The sequence below is a fragment of the Anolis sagrei genome, chromosome 5 (genome assembly GCF_037176765.1).
Source record: "Anolis sagrei isolate rAnoSag1 chromosome 5, rAnoSag1.mat, whole genome shotgun sequence".
NCBI lineage: Eukaryota > Metazoa > Chordata > Lepidosauria > Squamata > Dactyloidae > Anolis > Anolis sagrei.
This window is the reverse complement of record NC_090025.1, coordinates 184,339,192-184,354,059: the sequence shown is the minus strand read 5'-3', so window position 1 is coordinate 184,354,059 and position 14,868 is coordinate 184,339,192. Positions and strand designations below refer to the sequence as shown.

The 14,868-nt window shown below is 40.4% G+C and overlaps 1 protein-coding gene across 2 annotated transcripts in view; it reads left to right on the top strand.

Moving 5' to 3' along the window:
• The first annotated feature begins 346 nt into the window (after window positions 1–346).
• Window positions 347–14,868, top strand: part of LOC132775732 (solute carrier organic anion transporter family member 1A2) — a 36,024-nt gene continuing 21,502 nt past the window's right edge. The window contains exons 1-2 of one of the 2 annotated variants that reach the window (XM_060776600.2): window positions 347–410; window positions 12,858–12,968. In XM_060776600.2, coding sequence (XP_060632583.2) covers window positions 12,918–12,968 — 51 coding nt within the window. In that variant the 5' untranslated portion in view covers window positions 347–410; window positions 12,858–12,917. Of the gene's footprint in view, window positions 411–8,016; window positions 8,106–12,857; window positions 12,969–14,868 lie in introns of those variants that run through there. The other variant, XM_060776598.2, reaches the window with a different exon arrangement.

Below are 14,868 nucleotides of genomic sequence, written 5' to 3'. Positions count from 1 at the left end.
TTCTTACTGATATGGGAATCACTGCCTGGAACCATGAATGGCAGGTCCAGTTGCATCAATGTTCTGCTTGTCAGCTTTCCCTAAGCATTGGATTGGACATTGGGGGAATAGAATGAAGAGGCGAACTTTTGAATTGAACTTCAGTCTAATCTAGCTCAGATCTTTTCTTATGCTCTAATGATCATCTACTTTGTCATGAGAACATGAGGTCTGAAGGTCTCAATGCAATAACCACAGTGGAACATTTTTTGGATCCGAATTGAGCAAGGTATAATCCAAGAGTGCAAATATTTGACAGAACTGAAACACATGGCCATTGCATTCTAGTTAATTTTCAACACGTTACAAAACAGAGATCACATTCAAAATCAGGACATACAACAAATATCATTGGACATACCACAATCTCAGTGAGTAAACGACTGCTCTAATTTTGTATTTTTATTTATATTTGATGTGTATTCTACTATTTCCAAGCTTGGTTGCCAAATTGACTGGGTGTGGGGAGTGGCCTGTGTCTTCAACCGCAAGTTGATGGGTCAAAATTAGCAATTTCATCTTGTGGAGCAGAAGATTATTATCTGCTAAATGATGTGCACATCAAACTGCAGTTTGATTGCTTAATTCTATTGGGTTGTGAGTTTATTTGTTTGTTTTTAAGAATGGAAATCCTGCTTTTGTATAGTAAAAGCTGCAGTGAAAAATATATATTCTAGCGTAACTTTAAGACCAATGAAGAGGTGGGAGAGGACTTTCTTTGATGTAGTACTTCAGTTATGAAATGCCTTCTCCTTGGAATGTACAGCAGGAATATAGAGTAGGATATACATATTTTAATAAATGAGTGTATCAAAACAACTGTCATTTGTTGTTCCAGAATAAGTGATGTTACAAGGATAGTATTGCTTGGTTAAGACCAAGGTTTTATCATAAAGACCAGCTGAAGTAGCCCACTTCACCTAGCAACCAGGAGAAAAAAAGGGGCAGTGGGGTAACTCTGTCACCCCATGTGCAGCTCCCTCTCAGCCACACTTTCTCCATCACATGGGGAAAGTGTCACCACCCTCCCAGTGAGGCCATGTGCTGACTCCGTTGGAGCTAGCCCAACACAGGAAGCCTATCATGTTGGGGGGAAAGTGCCTGGTGACACTTTCACCCCAGTTGGGGGCAGGGCATCTGCCAGAAGTCACGCAACATCATGTGATGTCCAGCATCGGGCTCCATCCATTAGATGAGGTGAAAGCATCCTAGGATGCTAAATTCATCCCATTTGAGGAAGTTGCAAGAGAGAACAGAAAGTAGATCTGGATCATAATAACAAATTGCAGGAGAGTCACAATAGATTGTTTGATTTCCAAGTCTTTCACAAGAGGAGCAACAGAATGATCACCATCTTTAGAAGCTCACCTAAATCATACTGCTGAAATGGAGAGAGCTTAAGAAGAATGTGGAAGAATCATGAATGTTGTTTATTTCTGCTGCTCAGAACAAATATCTAGACTTACAGTCTGTGGTGTAATGGCTTGAACATTGGGCTACAACTCTGGGTTTGATTCCCCACTTGGCTATGGAAATTCACTGAACAACCTTGGGCAAATGACACAGGTTCGCAGCTTGGGAGTGATCCTGGATTCATCGCTGAGCCTGGAACCCCAGGTTTCGGTGGTGGCCAGGGGAGCTTTTGCACAGTTAAAACTCGTGCACCAGCTGCACCTGTACCTTGGGAAGTCTGATCTGGCCACGGCCGTCCATGCTCTGGTTACATCCCGAATAGATTACTGCAACGCGCTCTACGTGGGGCTGCCTTTGAAGACGGTTTGGAAACTTCAGCTAGTCCAATGGGTGGCAGCCAGATTACTAACTGGGGCAACATACAAGGAGCATACCACCACCCCTGTTGTGCCAGCTCCACTGGCTGCCAGTCCATCTCTGAGCCTAATTCAAAGTGCTGATTTTGACCTATAAAGCTCTATATGGTTCTGGCCCAGCTTACTTGTCCGAACGCATCCACCCCTACATCCCATCTCGTAATCTAAGATCATCCGGGGAAGCCCTGCTCTCACTCCCGTGAATTGCGCAGATGCGTCTGGCGGGGACGAGAGACAGGGCCTTCTCGGCTGTGGCCCCTCACCTATGGAACACACTCCCAAATGAGGTAAGATCTGCTTCCTCCCTCCTGGTTTTTAGAAAGAAATTAAAATCATGGCTTTGGGATCAGGCCTTCGGACAGTAGATGTTTGTAGAGTTTAAAGGACATGGATTAGAATGACAATACGACTGGCGAACCTGTTTTTATTATTTATTGTTTTAATGATTGCTTATGTACTGTCTAATTAAGATTTATGTTTAATTGTGGTTTTATTATTGTGGTTGTTATGGTTTGGCATCGCATCAGTGTCCAATGTATGGCACTGAAGTTTTGTCAGTTATGTGTAAACCGCTTTGAGTCCCCCTAGGAGTGAGAAAAGCGGTATAGAAATATTGCAAATAAATAAATAAATAAATAAATGACACATCCCCAGCCCCAGAAAATGCTTTTATAGATTCATCCTTAAGGCCTTCATAAGTCATAAATGACTTAAAGGAACGTAACAGCAACAACAAATATTTGAAGATGTAACTAACTACACATTGCATACAGATCTAAAGTAACTGCTGGATTGCCTCAATCCATTCCAAAACACAGCAAAAAAACCAACCCCCCCCCCCCCCATAATCTCCCTAGGAGCCATGCCAGTTCTGAAAATCCTGCTTTCATAGTCTTGAAGCAATGTTGGGGATAAACCACCTCCCTCTCTCCTCCCTTTCTCCCTCCTTTTAATTTTTTTTGCAATGCAAAAACAACTAATTTCTTCCTATCCACAGCATTTGTTCCCTTTAAAGGCTTACAGAGACTTACATGCTCATTGTCTGTTGTGGAGACCTTTTCATTAGGGTTGAATCAAGTTTTTTTCTTTTAAAAAATAAATTAAACTACAGCTATAACTGAACTACACTGTACACAATTACAAATACAAAAAATGAAACAAAGGCAAGAAAAAAGTACATGACTTCCAGCTTCTCAGCTAAAGTTGCTGACTTGTTCTAAGGTAAAGGTAAAGGTTTGCCCTTGACATTAAGTCTAGTTGTATCCGACTCTGGGGGCTGGTGGTCATCTCCATTTCTAAGCCGAACAGCTGGCATTGTCCAGAGACACCTCCAAGGTCGCATGGCCTGCATGACTGCATGGAGTGCTGTCACCTTCCTGCTAATCCGGTACCTATTTATCTACTCATATTGGCATGTTTTCAAACTGCTAGGTTGGCAGAAGCTGGGGCTAATAGCAGAAGCTCACCCTGCCCCCTGGATTTGAACCACCAACAACTTCCACAGCTCGGCGGTTTAACCTACTGTGCCACCAGGGGCCCTTTTTAGTCCTACTTTGTCCTACTTTCTATATTTTTTGAGATAAATATACTGTACTTCAACATATTTGTAACACCTATTATTCCCCAACTCCTAATACTGATTATTTCTACCAATAGTTTCTTAGAAATATAATTCTTGGTTGCCAATCATTTGTGAAAAGCAACTAATTTTTTTTCTTGAATTGAAGTTGTTAATTTGTCCATCTCTGCTCTGTCATACATTTTCTCCAACCAATCCTCTTGCAATGGGTTGCCTGTATAATTCCACCTCTTCCCATAAAGCAATCTGGCATCTGTAACAATGCATTGAAAAATACCTTTTCTCAAGTTATTTTCTGTGATGGTGATGCCATTTTATATTTCATTGCTGGTGTGTGTGTTTTTTTAATGATCCTTAAATTGTTACTGGATTTTTCTATCACAGTAGATGTCACCAGTGCTCTTTCATTCAAGTGAAACTAAATTCTCCTGGATTGCTGTCTTTGGGTTTGTAAAAGATCAGGAAAATGTGTATGATGTAACATACAATCGAAGTCCTCTGTTACCTATGAGGAAAGTCAAGGCTGAGAAGCATTCCCCCTGGGCTCTAATCTTCATTAAAGCAAGGGATTTCTTTATTTTGTAGATTAAAACCCATGCAAAACAGCCAGTCAACTAGTAGTTATGTCAGGCAACAACACAGCCACTGTTTCAGTCCTAACCTACCATAGTCTTTTACTAGTATAGTCTGAAAAAATTAGATTTTGGATTACAGATCTCCCAATCCTTCATCCCACAGTGTATTTGCTAATTGGGGAATTCTGGGAACTGTAATCCAAAAAAGTAACTTTATCACTTTCATTTGTTAATTAGCTTACAGTTAAGCTCTACCTTCTACACCATGTCTGACTGCATTTTCATATTTTTCTTGTACTATTATAGTGTTTCTCAACCTGGGGGTCAGGACCATTTGGGGCATTGCAAGGGGGGTGTTAGAGGGGTCACCAAAGACCAACAGGAAACACAGCATTTTCTGTTGGTCATGGGGGTTCTGTGTGGGAAGTTTGGCCCAATTCTATCTTTGGTGGGGTTTAGAATGCTCTTTGATTGTAGGTGAACTATAAACCCTAACAACTACAACTCCCAAATGTCCAGGTCTATTTTCCCCAAACTCCACCAGCGTTCATATTTGGGCATACTGAGTATTCGTGCCAAGTTTGATCCAGATCCATCATTGTTTGAGTCCACAATGTTCTCTGGATGTAGGTGAACTACAACTCCAAAACTCAAGGTCAATGTCCACCAAACCCTTCCAGTGTTTTCTGTTGGTCATGGGAGTTCTGTGTGCCAAGTTTGGTTCAATTCCATCATTGGTGGAGTTCAGAATTGTAGGTGAACTATAAATCCCAGCAACTACAACTTCCAAATGACAAAATCAATCCCCCCCAACCCCACCAGTATTCAAATTTGAGCGTATCATGCATTTGTGCCAAATTTGGCCCAGTGAATGAAAATGTATCCTGCAAATCAGATGTTTATATTATGATCCATAAAAGTAGCAAAATTACAGTGATGAAGTAGCAATGAAAATAATTTCATGGTTGGGGGTCACCACAACATGAGGAACTGTATTAAGGGGTCACCGCATTATTGAAATGCATTATATAATATAACCCTTATATTCTACTCATTTACTAGGAAATAACTGAGTAGCTGTACATTTGAGGAGATATGTGTTGAAAATGACCCCCCCCCCCCCCCCACACACACACACACACACACTCCATTCCATTTGTTTGGTTGCTCATTTTTACTCTTCTTTATTCTCTTATGTCTTGTCTCCTTGCTTTCTCCTTTTTTCCCTTCATTCTTTCTCTGATTTTTTTTATTTATCATCTTTTCCATGGCTCCTTTGCTTCAGCATCTCTTGCACCTCTGCACTAAGTGTTGGTCCCAAAATGGATATCTTAACTCACTCTTTATGAAGTATTTGCATGGTGTTTAGTGTAATTCTGAAGCAATTGTGCTTCATTGTTTTCCTTTGTCCAGTTTAGACATCCAAAAACCTCTTGATGAAAAGTTTTGGAAAGTTGCTTTCTTAGGCCACAATTCCCAACCTGTCCTTGTGTAGTCTCAGAATTGTAATCAAAAAAGTAATGTTCTTGATCTCTGCACTTATGTATATCTATACATAAACTCTACCTCTGGTGTCACGCAGAACCTATGACGGTCCCATTCTATCACAGAGGAGAAGGTGAATCTGTTCACAGGTATTCTTTCTATAGAAAGTTGATCCAGAAGGGAGCTATATCATAGTTGTGACGTCAAGGGATAAGCTTCATGGAGACCTATATAGTGGGAAGTAGGATTTTGGACACCTGAAGACGGTTATGGTTATACTGCCATGACCCTTGATGGGATTGTTAATGCCACTACTCCCAGCTATCAGGATAGGTGAAAGGACTACTCTGTAGCATTCATCTGGAGCTGTAACATTGTTGACTTTGGTGGGGAAGCTCAGTCAGAGCTATTTGTTCCTCTTGTGCAAGCAAAACTTCTTGGAAACTGCCTCTTTGTTCAGATTACCAACACAGACTATCTCTCTTTCCTTCTCTTTTGCATTATTAGACATATGCAGGTGCATACATGTTCCACTCTTTTGGTCCCAGGTCATAGCATGTTTTAATTTTATAGAAATCAATGATATGTACTTGTGTGCTTTTGTTATTCACTGGGATTTGGTTCTAAGATCCTTTATGTATACCAAAATCCACAGATGCTCATGTACCACTATATATAATGCTGTCTTAAGATGTAAAAAAAAAAACCTTAAGAAAAAAGCACAACCAAAGTTTGTTTTTGGGAAATTTTTGAAAAAAATATTTTCAAGTCATGGAATCTGTGGATGCAGAATTGATCTATCAACATGCTCATACTAAGCTTGTTGGACCAATAGACTATGTTGACATATGGCAACATCTCAATATCCTTAAGTAATTAGAGCAACCAGGAAATGAATCTCAGATGTGCAGTTGGAGTTCCCAGGAAACTACAATTCATGAGGATCTAATCGGCAGTGAGATTAGAAGTGTGTGTATCATTAGCTCATCAAAAGACAACCTGGCAGTGGTTCCCAACCTAAAACAGTGGTTCCCAACCATTTTTTTGTTCAGGGACCACTTGAACAGGGACCACTTGAACAGGGATCAACTTTGAGCAGGGGCCACTCTCCAACATTAGTAGCAAAAGGGTTGCGAATCGGTTTTTGGTGAACTTTAGATTTGGTTTGGTTACTTGGGGTGCTGATTCACAAAATTGCATTGGATAGAGCACATTAACTCTAGTTTCTGATATGAAATATATGCCATCCAGTAGTCTCCATCTGCTCACCAACAGAAAACCATATTTAATAATCTAGAGCTGATGTGGTAGTAGTAATCTTTAGTAGATAGTCAGCCTCTCCCCTCCCAACATACCCGTTGCTTTGGCACTATAATAGGGTTTCATGAGACCAGTTGCTCTCGTTTCCATGTGGTTTCGACGCAACGGTGTAGTAATGGTGGGGCTGCAGACCATATTTTCGTTCTTGCATACCAATGGAGGTCCACGAACCACAGGTTGGGAACCACTGACCTAGAGAATCTTCCATTTTGTGGGACTGTGGAGTAGAGCAAACAGCTCAGCATCTGTATGCTTGCTCACCATGCCCTGCCTCATGCACCGTGGAGGAAATGTTCGGTCACAGACAATGTGGTCACTGCTGCCCGTTTTTGGTCCAAAATTATTTAGCTGCTTGTGCTCCCTTTATTTTATCAGTTTTATACTTATTTATTTAGGCACTGCTTTTGACATGAAATAAATACATAACAGAGCTCATAGCCTAAATTTACCAAACAGGGTATAGAGTTACAGCCTGTGTTAGACGGGATTACACTCCCCCTGAAGACGCAGGTTCGCAGCTTGGGTGTGATCCTGGATTCATCGCTGAGCCTGGAACCCCAGGTTTCGGCAGTGACCAGGGTAGCATTTGCACAACTAAAACTTCGCCAGCTGCGCCCGTACCTTGGGAAGTCTGACTTGGCCACTGTAGTCCATCCCGCATAGATTACTGCAACGCACTCTACGTGGGGTTGCCTTTGAAGACGGCCCGGAAGCTTCAAATGGTCCAGTGTGTGGCAGCCAGGTTGCTAACAGGAGCGGTGCTCAGGGAGCACACAACTCCTCTGCTGCATCAGCTCCACTGGAGAATGACCTAGGAATGGCCAAGACGATGAAATGGATGAGGATTGGAATGAGAGGATATAGCTCTATTTAAATTGTTATTGCACTTTTTTGTCTAAATGTACTTAATTGTTTTTGCTGTTGTATTGTATTGATGGCATCGAATTGTGCCAATATGTAGACCGCCCTGAGTTGCCTGCGGGCTGATATGGGTGGGATATAAGTGATGATGTAAATAAATATCTATATTCTCATGTAGGGAACATGAGAAAGTGACAATTGGATCCTCTTAGGAGTTAATGCCAGTGGACTGGCCAGAAATCAATGTAATCAAAGACCTGTGGGGATTAACATTGTTTAGAGAATTAGGGTCTCAGTTTTTCCTTAAGAATTTGGTTTTAAAAAATAGACGAGAAAGTGAGGACGATCTACAGATAGTATACAGTCTGAATCATGTCTGAAATGGAAATGGAAGCCAATGTGGGAGAGAGCATCACGGTGAGTGAGGACCGATCTCTTTGACTACTCTAAGCGGTCTTTTGCACAGAGCATTTTTCTAGCTAAGGCACTTGGCTCAGGTCCCTTCTTTTCCTCTCACTCAGCAGGCTCCTGCTGAATGAAACAAAAGTTTCACAGACTTCTTCTGTGACAAAATACTACATTCAAGGACATGCCTTTTCCTCTGCTTTGCTCTGGTTTGTGCTTCTCCGCTGCTAAACTCCAGGCTACATTACCTTTACCCCTGAGGAGACACCGAGGTGTTAATTTGAGGCAAAGGGAGAGCTAATTTGCTACCAACATGATTCGTGAGGTATGAATGGCAATAAAAATATCAATTTAAGGAAAGAGATTGAAGGGATGATGATTGTTTTTGAACAGGGAGGAAATCTATCTGGCAAGAATGCTAAAAAAAGTTATTTGTGCATTTGGTTGATGTATATCAGGCAAGTCCTTGGACACAAGAAATATATCTGTTATGTTTTCTTATTTATCTTGTAGCCATGAGAGGTAGAAACCTAGTTTTTAAATTTACCTTTTGATTTTCCAGAATGTAATGTCAAACCAAAAAAAAAGCCTCGGGGTTTCCTGCAGGCAGTAAGTTACATGCCATCAAATCCCAGCTCAAAGCTTATTGAACTTTTTTTCTGGCTTTCTTATAAAAGTACAAAAGTTTCAAATGCAGAACTTCTTGTGTCAGTGCCATGTAGAAATGCCCCAAATAGTTGCATAAGCTGCAATTCAGAACAACTTGACTCTTCTGTCAAATACACTGTGGAACAGAATTAAGAGACCTTGCGCATAGTATTTTCAGGCAGTCAGGTTTTCATAATTAGCATTGCAATGGAGCATACATGGCAGGAGTGGGAGAAAGATGTCTATTGAATTGTACCAGTATGTACTGGAAACATTGGCTCTCTATGTGCTGTATGCTGGCTAGCAGATTGAAGGGACACCTTATCTGATTGGCTACTGAATATCCTTGAGGACACTTGGCCAAGGTTTGGGTGTTTCTACTTCCATTTGCTAGGCAACAATCAGGCCGAGGAATAGCCGCATTGTCTGCATTTTTCTTCTTCCTCTGAGTAAACCCCATGGTTTACTCTCCCATGGGAACAGGCATAGTGCTCATGTGAGCAATTGTTCTATTATTTCGACATACTCTTTCTTTAACCAAGCTGGGCGACTGGGCGGGTTTCCGTTGTCCAAGTCCAGTCAGGCTGTGATCTTCACATTTAGACTTCCTTCAATTCCTCACATCTAGCCTGACCAAAAAGAGGACTTGGTGCACGAAGCTTTTTCCAGCAGAACAGGATCCTAATACCACTTCCCTAGCCTTCCAACCCTCTTCCTTGGGGAACCTTTTCTTTCTTCATATTTGTTATTCATGAACCCTTTTGATATAGTCAGGAGACATTTCAAAAATACCACCTTCCTTTTCAACTGAACCGCCATCTTATTCAACCAATCAAAGCCCAATGGAGCAGAAAGCATCTGAATCCAAGGAAGTCTCTTCCCGAAGAACGGAATTTTCTCTATCTTCTGTGTGTGTAAACATGGTAATGTCTTGATTGATTAAGTCTTTAATCTTATATCCTTCATTTTTAATGCTGCTATCTGGCTTGGCTGTGCTGCTAGTGACAAGTCACTTTGTTTCTGATTTCATGTTATACCTACATTTCTTTTATAACATTTTCTTCCTGTATGTCCAATAGAATTGTTCAACTGACCAGAGTAAGAGATTTATACTAATCTCTCTCTGTCACATATTTGCATAAATGTTTCTTATCTATTGCTCTTGGTGGACTACTGACCGAAAGGTCGGTGGTTCGAATTTGGGGAGTGAAGGGAGTTCCCATCTGTCAGCTCCAGCTTCTCATGCAGTGACATGAGAGAAACCGCCCACAGGATGTAAAACATCTGGGCATCCCTTGGGCAACATCCTTGCAAATAGTCAATTATCTCACCCCAAAAATTTCTCAAGTCGCTCCCAACATGGAAAAAAAACTATTTACAAGCAAACATGTGAGCCAAAGCTTTAGATAAGATTAGTTAGTGCAAACAAATTGCAAGTTAACATTGATTTGGAAAGCAGGATGGTTTCAAGGTAAAAGTCTCAGAATTGCATGTAATTTACTCCCAGATCTCATCATGTTCCTGAGATTTACTCCAAAGTGTTCATTGGATAACAAGGTTTTGGGTTGTTGTAGGTTTTTTGGGCTATATGGCCATGTTCTAAAAGCATTCTCTCCTGACGTTTCACCTGCATCTATGGCAAGCATCCTCAGCGGTTGTGAGTTCCTCCAAACCAAGGTTTTGGTTTAGACTCAATCCATGTTGAAGGGAAGGTTGTCCATATTGATTTCTCTATGTTTATTTCTACCTTAGATCATTTGCAAGTTGGAATACTTTAAAAAAAACCCAATATATATTTTATTCCAGGTGTACAGGTAGGAAAAGCAAGGTTGACCAACTGTCCTTATTGTTGTTTTCCATCAGGTTAGCTTTAACTGATGACCTTATGAATGAGAGACTTCCAAGACCCATGGCCATCAACTGTCCTATTCAGATCTTACACATTCAGAGCCATAGCTTCCTCAATAGAATAAATTATGTGGTCTTCTTGTTCTACTGCCTTCAACTTTGCCAGTTAGCAATGTCATCTCATGATATGTTCATACATGCTAGCCTTGGCCCCCATCTACACTGCCATATATTCCAGTTAATGCAGTTAAACTCAATTATTAAACTGCATTATATGGCAGTGTAAATGGGGCCTCAGTTTAGTCATCTGAGTTTCAGGCCAGATTTGCTTTACCATTCTTTCATTTGTTTTTTGAGCAATTCATGGTATAGGATCCCATAAAATTGTCATGTTCGTTGCTCTCCTTCCATGGGATACTGAAGGATGTTTGACTCCAAAAAGCCTTTGAGATCTTCTTACAGAAAAATGACTTTGCATGATGTCCTGTATATTGACTATATTTGCTGGGTTTTTTTTCTTTTTCTTTACATGGTCAATATTTTAAATTGAAATTAATGATGTCAAATGTTTTTCTGCATCTGTTTAAATATCTGCAAGTTGCACTGACTCTCAGCAAAAAAGTAGGGTGATGATGGCAATCATAATGCCACCTCTGAGTGAATGAGATGGCAACATATACAAAAAAGCATTATGTACTTTTGTCAGATTACAGCTGCTTGTAGGTCAGCAATGGAACATCCAGAAAGGCAATCTTAAGACTGAACCCTTAACAGGAGAAAAAGCCGGGGAAAGTTAATTTTACTCTAAAATATACTTTATATTTATTTTAAGAGCAATTTGTTGCAGCTCCTTCTAACAGTTTTTGAGAACTGCCATTGATGGTTGCAATGTCCAAAAACAATGATTTTGCATTACATTTTGCCCTATTTATTGCTTTTTATTACTTTGCGTTAGTTTTTAAGAAAATGGTGTAAAACTTGGAAAATTCCTATCAAAATGCCTCTAAAAATGTCAATTGAAGGTAAAACTGGAAAGTAATTGGAAATGGCTAGTTAACCTGTTACAGTAATAATGTGTTGTTGAAGGCTTTCATGGTCAGAATCATTGGGTTGCTGTGAGGTTTCCGGGCTATATAGCCATGTTGCAGAAGCATTCTCTCCTGATGTTTCACCCTCATCTATGGCAGGCATCCTCAGAGGTTGTGAAGTTTGGTGAAACTGGGCAAGTGAGATATATATATATATATATATATATATATATATATATATATATGTCTGCAGTGCCTTTCATGTTCGTGTTCGGACGCTGTGTTTGGTGGTCCCTATGTGTGGTATGCAGCAGACTCCTGCAGAGGTGAAAGAATACCATGCAGGTGTGGACAAGACTGCATAGGGACCACCGAACACAGCACCCAAACATGAATCATGGATAATGAAAGGCACTGCACACTAAGTCAACCAGAGAAGTCAGCCATAGCAAGGCACCTGTTGAACCAACCTGGATACAGCATATTATTTGAGAACACAGAAATGCTGGACCACTCTAACAACTGCCATGTCAGACTACACAGAAAAGACATTGAAACCCACAAGCATGTGGACAATTTCAACAGAAAGGAAGAAACCTTGAAATTGAACACAATTTGGCTACCAGTACTAAAAAAGCTCTAAAATCAGGACAGTAAATAAAGAGCAACACTCAAAAAACAGGGGAATTCCAGACAAGAATCAATCAGGGCCAGCTAATACCTCCCAACAAAGGATCCCCCAGGCAGCAATCAGCCAGGCTTTGAAGCTACAAGGCTATTCAATGCTAATCAATGTGGCCAGTTGCAACATTCACACTTGCCTCAAGCAGATAAGAGTTGATTCTCCCATCCTGGACATTCCATTGATTTATAAACACCACTTGCCCAGTTTCCAAGGAACCTCACAACCTCTGAGAATGCCTGCCAGTGATGTAGGAGAAATGTCAGGAGACAATGCTTCTGGAACATGGCCATACAGCCCAAAAAACTCACAGCAACCCAAAGTAACTTCACTTTCTTCCATATGTTTCTTCTGTAATGTGACTTTATTCCAGTTTTGGATCATGCTTACCTGGCACTCTTTATTTTGAAGCTCGGAAGAAAAAGAATCATAGTCCATCTGAGTCTTTTGATACCACAATATCATTCATAAAAACTTCCTGTATCTCTATAGAAGTTTTTGAAGTTGAAATATTTTTGACCACATTTTGTTCTTTTCCCTTTCTATTTCTTTCCAAAGGATACCGGGACTGATCCAAACCACCACAAAGGAGATACCGCACCTGATTCAAATAGCGAGATGAAAAATGCTAAGAGAAAGCCACCTGTAATATGTTGCTCCAAGCTGAAGGTATCAGGATGTTTTCCTTCTCTTGTTGATGAAAGCATATCCTGTACAGTTGCTTCTGTGCAGATTTATCAAGAAAGTTTCTGAAAGACTCAAAACTATCATCTTTCACCCTAGCCTCAGAGGATCATTCACTCATTTGTGGAGCACATATTTGAGAACCCATTCTGGACCAAAACTTGGAAAAGTGATTCTTTTGGACTATGACTCTCAGAGTTGTCAAATTTTGTCCTGGAATGGGCTACTCTCAAACATATTTCCCTCTTCCCTATACTCTGATTGTAATGTGTTTTTGAAGTTCAATGAAAGCAAGATATGTTTGGCCAATTCACATTAGCTATCAGGGAGCCATGGTGCAGCAATGGGTTAAACCCTTGTGCTGGTTGAACTGCTGACCTGAAGGTGAGCTCCCATCTGTCAGCTCCAGCTTCCCATGGAGGGACACGAGGGAAGCCTCCCACAAGGATGGGAAAACATCTGGGCAATGTAATTGCAAACAGCCAATTTTCTCACACCAGCATTGACTTGCAGTTTCTCAAGTCCCTTCTGACATTAAAAAAAACAAACCCTTAGCTATCAAGCTCAAAAGCTTAATGGGAGCAAATCACTGATCTAGACTAGATGAAAAAGACACCCACATATTCCAGAATTTTCCCAGGTAGAAGCTTTATTTAGAACAGTGTCTTAAGATCTATCTGAATCTTAAAGTCTGCTTTCTTTATGAAGAAATCAGCCTTTGGCAAGTTTTACTTCCACATGTCAATGCATGTCTACACAGCTCTAAGTCATATAACATCATGACTGCAGAATGATGGCCTTTTAAAAGGATGTATTAAATTGAGATCACAGAGATATAGAGAAATTAATTACTTTGGTTCCATTCAGAAGTCTGATCCAAGTATCAGTATAAGTAACATCAAAAGAGCTGTACTGGTTCAGTTCATGTGAGTGGAGTAGTGAATCCACCCTTCAAGGCAATCCATTCTACTGCTGAACATAGTAAAGAAGGCCTTCCTAATGTTTGTAGTTTGAATCCTAAGTTGTTGTTAGTGGCATGAAGAGCTATAAGCTAAAATATGCTGGCATGCATGGCACTACCCTATGGGTCTACCAACTCTGAAATTGAACTTGGCCTGTGGGCTGGAAGAGGTAAAGGCTCTTGAGCCAGAATAACTGTACAAATGTTTCCTAATTGCTTTCTCTATTTTTCCCCTTACGCCTGAGCACTGTTTCTTGAGAAAATGGGGGTGGAGTGCACCTTAACATATTGAGAAATTTTCCAGTCATAGGACACTTCAGCCTGTATTCAAAAATTGAGAGGCATTGAGCTCATCACATGAGTTAAACTACTTCTGGCAGTCATGTATAGCCCTCCATGGTTGAAAAGAGGCAGAAGTGTCCTGAAAGGAGGGAACTCCAGAAATATTATCTCATTACACTGAGAAATCTTCCCCTTGTAGGATATTTCAGTCTCTTTTCTAGCATAGAGGGGCACGGAGCTCATCACATGTTCCAGGGTTGAAAAGAAGCTGAAATGTCCTGAAAGGAGAGAACTCTGAACACGGGCCAGCAATTGCATTCAGAGTTCACACCTCTTATCACACTTTTGGAAAATGATTTGGACACAAGATCATGACTCAGCATTTTAGATGTGGTTTTTAATTTATTTGATAGATTGGTATGAGTTTTAATTACTTATATGCTTAGACTGTTTATATTTTTATGAGATGTGTTTGTTTACCTGTGTGGCATTGAATTTTTTGCCAGATTTATAAGCTGCCTTGAGTCCCCTCTCAGGTTGGGAAAGGCGGGGTAGAAATGGAGTAAATAAATAAATAAATAAATAAATAAATACATATTTACAACTGAAAAACAGGTGTGATGGAAACCATCAAAGTTTCCT